The sequence below is a fragment of the Lathyrus oleraceus genome, chromosome 3 (assembly GCF_024323335.1).
Source record: "Lathyrus oleraceus cultivar Zhongwan6 chromosome 3, CAAS_Psat_ZW6_1.0, whole genome shotgun sequence".
Taxonomy (NCBI): Eukaryota; Viridiplantae; Streptophyta; class Magnoliopsida; order Fabales; family Fabaceae; genus Lathyrus; species Lathyrus oleraceus.
In genome coordinates, this window is record NC_066581.1 from 353772068 (window position 1) to 353778740 (window position 6673).

The window sequence follows — 6673 nt, forward strand, 5'->3', positions numbered from 1 at the left end:
ATGGTAAAGTGTTACACTTACTTTGTTGCAAACGGGAACATGAATGGGTTCTCGTTTATCGGGGCGAGTGACAGCATTCTTGACCAATCTCATGCTTGTAGCAAATACGCACATGAAGTTTTATCTATAAAAATTTGGTTTGGTTTGCAGAGAACCAGGTGAAGTTTTATCAGAAGAAGATTCGAGATGATGAAGATGTTCAGCATATGTTTCTCAGTCACGAACAATCAGGGTACAACGATATAGAGTTGTATATATTACCACAACAATAACAAGTGTCTCAATTCATTGATCAGTCACAAATGTTTTGTGAAACTGATGACGAACAAGTTGAGGTGAATGTTGTAGATGACGAAGAGGAAGAAGTCGAGATTGTGGTTGATTCAATGGTGAACGCTGATGAGGAAGAGGGGCCATTACCAGCTAGTCATGTATATTGTCCACCTCAACACATGACAAGGTTGAATTTGAGTTCTGATGAACCTTCATCAGATATATGGTTCAATCCTTATGTGCAAATGCAAGGATCTTTAAAACAAGGAGACACATTTCGCACAAAAGATGATTGTGTAAAAGCCATAAAAATATTTCACATGCAACTATCAGCTGATTTCAGAGTTGATAGAACAAATGCATTGAGATACAAAGTTTATTGTTCGAATGCACACTATCTTTTCAAGTTGTCAGCTTCGTACCGGAAGAGGAGTGATTCTTGGGAGATTGGATCCATGGGTCCAGTTCACACATGCATGCTGAGAAAACCAATGCAAGACCATCGGAACTAAGCTCTCAGCTAATATGCGATGAAATATTGTCTGTCATTGGCGATAATCCGTTGTTAAAGGTGAGTACAATAATCTTGCATATTAGGGCAGAGTACTAGTACACTCCATCATATAAGAAGGAATGGATAGGTATGACAAATGTTGTTGAAAAGGTGTTTGGAAATTGGGAGGATTCTTACAAATAACTTCCAAAATACCTATTGGCTCTAAAACATTATGCTCCAAGTACTATTGTCAAGTTGGAAACGTTGCCCGCGTATAGACCAGACGGGACGTGTGCTATTGGAAATGGAATACTCCACCGTCTCTTTTGGGCGTATCAACCATGCATCATGCGTTTTTCTATCTGTAAACCTATTATACAAATTGATGGTACATGGTTGTACGGGAAATACAAAGGAAAGTTACTGATGGCAGTGGCACAAGATGGCAACATCAACATTTTTCCAATCGTCTTTGCCCTTGTTGAAGGGGAGACTACTGAGGAATGGAGTTTTTTCCTAAAAAATCTCTGATTGCACGTTGCACTGCAACTTAACTTATGTTTGATCTCCGATAGACACCCTTCAATCATTAGTGCATATAATAACATTGATAATGGTTGGAAAGATCCTCCTTTGACACATGTCTTCTATATTAGACATATTGCTCAGAATTTCATGCGGGAAATCAAAGACAAGACGTTGCGGAAGAAGGTTGTCAACGCATGTTACGCATTATCATAACCTTCTTTTAAACACTACCGCGAAGAAATAAGATTGACAAACGCGAATGCAGTATGGTGGATTGACAGTATTCCATTGGAGAAGTGGATTAGGGCATACGACAATGGTCAACGTTGGGGCCACATGACAATAAATCTTGTGGAATCAATTAACTATGTCTTCAAAGGCATATGTAACCTACCTATAACCGCTTTGGTGCAGGCAACCTATTTCCGGCTAGGGGCGCTATTTGAGAGCAGACGTTCCAAATGGAATTCAGTGTTGCAATATGGGCAGTTGTTCAATGATGCTTCAATGAAATTCATTAGACATGAAGATGCCAAAGCAAACACACATGTAGTCACGATGTTTGACCGCACTAAAGGTTGGTATACTGTTACCGAGTCCATGGATCACAATGAGGGCATGCCGATGGGACAGTACAGAGTCGAACTAGATAGAGGTTGGTGCGACTGCGGAAAGTTCCAAGCCTTTCGTACACCCTACTCCCATGTCATTGCGACATGTTCAAAGGTTCAAATGGATCCGTCCTACTTTCTATCTGACGTTTACAAAGTCACCAGCCTATCAAATGTTTATAAAATTAGTTTTTCCGTAGTAGAAAAAGAGGATTAATAACCAGAATATCAAGGGGACATCGTCTGGCACAACGAAGTGATGCGAAGGAAGAAAAATGATCGCCGAAACAGCACCTGCATTCTAACCGAAATGGATACGACGAACAAAATGGTTAGCTTATGTAGTTCATGTCGTCAGTCAAGTCACAATCGTAATAACTGTCATAGTGTTGGAACGAGCACAACCAGATAAATTCACATGTACCTCTGTTGCAATATATGAAAAACTAAATTTATTTCATATTATACGTCTGTGACGAAAATACCATTACATAAACAATAACACAAACAATTAAAACAACTAGAATACAAGAACTATGCGATTACAACCATCAAAACAATTTTGAACATGTAATGCATCATCCTACGAACGTCTTGGTCGGTCTTAATATCCATTCATCCACGCACTTCTCCATTTTGGTTGAACGTGGAGACAAGTCATTGTATTCTTCTCATCCTTTCACCATCTCCAATTTCTCCATCTAACCAACTGTTCAACATCCGATTAAGACGTTCAAACGAATTTGTATTCCAGAGACGAATCTTTATGGAAGACGCAACTGCGCAAAATATTACATCGGCATTTCGCTTGTGAATGTATGCAGACATGGTTAAAACACAAAAACTTGAAGGAGAATGGAGTTGAATGAGAGAAAATATGGTAGTAGGGAAAGATTTTGTGTGAAAAATATTGCATCCAAGGCGAGGTATTTATAGAAAGGGGTATAAAATGCAGGCGGCAAAGGCATTAGCGCCTCCTCTTAAGGCACCATGCAGGCGCCACAGACATTGGCGCCTCCTCATGAGGCCCAATGCAGACGCTAAAGGCATTGGCGCCTCCTCATGAGACTACCAATGCAGGCGCCAATGCCTTTGGCGCCTCCTCTTCATCCATATGGGATGCGCCGGTTCATCTGACGCATCCTCTTTTAAATGTGATTATTTTAAAAAAATGGAAAATTTATAATTTTAAAACTATTTTTCAAAAAGTTGATTATTTATAAAAAATTGAATTATGTGGCATACTATGTTGCACTTTTTAAGATATTTTACAAAATTTTAATAAAAATTGTGCAAACAAATTAACAACAACAAAATCTTGAAGATAAAATGGTTTAATTACATTGTTCAGTATCTTAGTCTATTGTAAGAACTGTTATAAAATTACATCTTAAATATGATACGTATATCAATTCTAATATTTTCTTTGCAAATATATTTTTTTAACTCTATTCTCCATAGAAAGTTAACCAAACCTGACTTTTCTCATAAGAGAAATTTTTCAAAAAAGTATTTTTAAGGAAAAAAAGAGATACTAAAAAAACTCAACGAATAAAAAGGCGGAGAAAGGGCTTCAAAATTTAAAGAGTAGGAAAGAGAAAACTTTGATATTTGGGTGTAATTTGAGAATCGAGTGAAACTCTACTTATATTTTAAGAAATCCAATATTGGCTTGAAATGAACAATCATGTCTGTGTCATGTAAAAGAAAACTGCAATTTTAATCGATAGAGATGATATAGACATTTACTTTTTATAACACTATTCAAGGTAAAACACTAGCGCGAGTTTAATCCTTGAAATTCTTGAAAACATGATAGTAAATTTAATTATTTATATTAAATTACTTCTATTAATTTAAATAATTTATCGTATTGACACTTACTTATGTCAAAGACATTGCTGTTGCCACAGTGATGAACTCGATTAAACGACTATTAACACTAACACACACCATTAGGTTTTAATTTCATCCTAGAGAAATAAGCATTACGAATATATGTAGGTATAGTTATTCCTAAATTATGATTCATAACAGATGAACCAAACCCTAACAGTGCAACTACTACAAAACGAAATTACATAATATCAAAATCTAAGCTCTCTCGCCTCTGATTCTGCGAGCGAGTTGAATATCCTTAGGCATGATAGTGACTCTCTTGGCATGAATGGCACAGAGGTTGGTATCTTCGAACAAACCAACAAGATAAGCTTCAGCAGCTTCTTGAAGAGCAGAAACGGCGCTGCTTTGGAATCGGAGATCTGTTTTGAAATCCTGAGCGATTTCTCTAACCAATCTTTGGAATGGAAGTTTCCTTATCAGAAGCTCTGTGCTCTTCTGATACTTCCTGATCTCTCTTAAAGCAACAGTTCCTGGACGAAACCTGTGAGGCTTCTTCACTCCTCCGGTGGCCGGAGCAGATTTCCGGGCGGCTTTGGTTGCTAGTTGTTTCCTTGGAGCTTTGCCTCCGGTGGATTTGCGAGCGGTTTGTTTGGTACGTGCCATTTCGATTGGAGAGAGAAACGGAAGCTAACCGACTGGTTGTTAATTGAAATGTGAGTTTGCGATGATAGTGAAGATAGTGTTTCGGTAATATATATTGGAGGAGAAAATGAGGAAAGAGCGGGAATTGGAAAAAAGAAAATATAAATTTTGGAGAGATGGTGATCGTTGATTAGAGTAGATATCTACGGTTGTACATCTATGGGACAAGGATAATGGGATCGTGATCCGTGGCATTTGATAGTAACCAATAGAATTATTTCTTAATATTGTTTGTTTACTCTATTTATTTTCTTACCTTGTTTTTCCTAATCTTTACATATCATGCGCTTTGTGGAGGTGTAAGAATCATATTCATTCATCACTAAGGATGTCAAATTGTATTTGTTAATGGGGATTCATGTGGGGATTATCTGTACGGAGTTTTGGGGATGGAGGAAAAAGTTTCTCAATGACATTTCGGGGTCGGGATCGAGGAAGTACCATCCGTCTTGCAAATTTTCTGATCCCGACCATATTATTTAATTTTTATATATAATTATATAATTTTGTATTTTTTTTCATAACAATAATAATTAATATATTAAAAAATAAAGAGTTATCATTTTATAATATATTGTTTCACTGCCCAAATACTCAACCTTAAAAAATATGGATCAATCACTACAATGTACATATCTTCTTCTTCTTTTCAATTCCTTTTGTCTCCTCCATTCATCATCTCCTTTATTCTCATCATCATCACAACAACCACTCTTTTGTGTTCATTGTGCTTATGATAATTACTCTTTAATTTCACTATACTTCAATTAGTAACATGTTTTCCATTCAATTAGTAAATTAATGGTTATATTTTCGAAACTACAAATATTTTTTCATTTGTTTTGTAATTGATGCAATGTTTTAAAAAAATACAAAATATATGTTTTTTAAAAACGGAAAAAATAAGAAAATACTAGTATTATAGTTTTGATCAAAAAATATATAAAAAATTTAAGATTCGATATCTATGGATCTCCAATTCTCCGTGGGGGTCTATGGAGATAGGGATGAGAGAAATAGTATTCCCCTGTGACGGATACGGGGGATGGGGAAAAATTAGGGGGTGAAGCGAGTAGTGGAAAAACATCTTCCGTACATTTTCTGCCCCGTTGACATCCCTGTTCATCGCCCCTTCTTATATAGCTTTGGATATTAACAATTCTTGTTACAAGGGAAATGATAGAATACATTGATAATATATTTTGAATTGTTGTGATAGAATTAGTTCTAATGAGGTTTTAAATAAATTTTACATCGAAAAAACGGAACGCAAATAATTTATTAGTCATATTTGAAATAAATCTCTTTATTTTATTTTTAAATAGTTTTGGTCTCCTTTTATTTTATTTTTTGTTTAAAACGTTATTGATGTTAAATTTTTTTAATTATTGACAAACTTTGAGTGACACAAATATTGCCAACAAAATAACCCATTTTACATTTTTTTTAATATTGATTATATTTAATTAAAATAGATAGAATAAAAAATTCTTCATCAAAGCAAAAAAGTTGAAAAATAAAATAAGAATATAAGACATAGAAACAGAAGAAAAAAAAACATTGAGAAAACATTATAATAAAATCACAAATTCAACATCTTTTCATCTTCAATATTCTCCTTTCCCAAACAACTTTAATTAAACATAAAAAAATTAATTTGAAATATAACAATATTCAATAATAACAAATAAAACATGGATTCATTTTTAAAACGTGAAGAAAAACGTAGAACAATAACTCAAGACTTCATTTGAAAAGAAATAAAAATTCCAGATTTAATGTCCAGTTTCCTCTATTTTTTCTCATATTTGTATCATATTTGTTATCATATTTTCTTCTCAACTTGATTTTGCTTTGATGCATATTTTCTTCTCAACTTGATTTTGCTTTGATGCATGATATGTTTGTTAAAAACATGTTATTTTTTATTTACTAACTAGTGTTCATACATAAATTTAAAATAAATTAATTAATTATAAAATGAACAATGATGATATAAATTCAATTATATTAAATGATCATGCAAAAAGGTTATAAAAAAAGGACATCTGAGATTGAATTTTTTATTTTTTTGACATTTGAAAATAAAAATCTCACCTTTCAAATAAAGATAATTATTGATTAAAATAAAATACGTATTGCAATGATAGTGACCCGTGACATGAAACATTTTATTATGGTACTTATATGTTAATTCTTCGTCCGTATTATCCATCAACCA

At 34.1% G+C, this 6673-nt stretch overlaps 1 protein-coding gene across 1 annotated transcript; it reads right to left on the reverse strand.

The window, feature by feature from the left end:
- Nucleotides 1–3844: 3844 nt before the first annotated feature.
- Nucleotides 3845–4491, reverse strand: LOC127127636 (histone H3.2-like). Its single transcript, XM_051056895.1, has one exon. It carries the CDS (start codon nt 4411–4413, stop codon nt 4003–4005), a length of 411 nt encoding a protein of 136 aa, XP_050912852.1. The 5' UTR covers nt 4414–4491; the 3' UTR covers nt 3845–4002.
- Between the last annotated feature and the right edge of the window lie 2182 nt (nt 4492–6673).

What these genes read in the sequence shown, in the direction of transcription:
- LOC127127636 (XM_051056895.1), bottom strand. Translation starts at nt 4,413, where the DNA reads ATGGCACGTACCAAACAAACCGCTCGCAAATCCACCGGAGGCAAAGCT.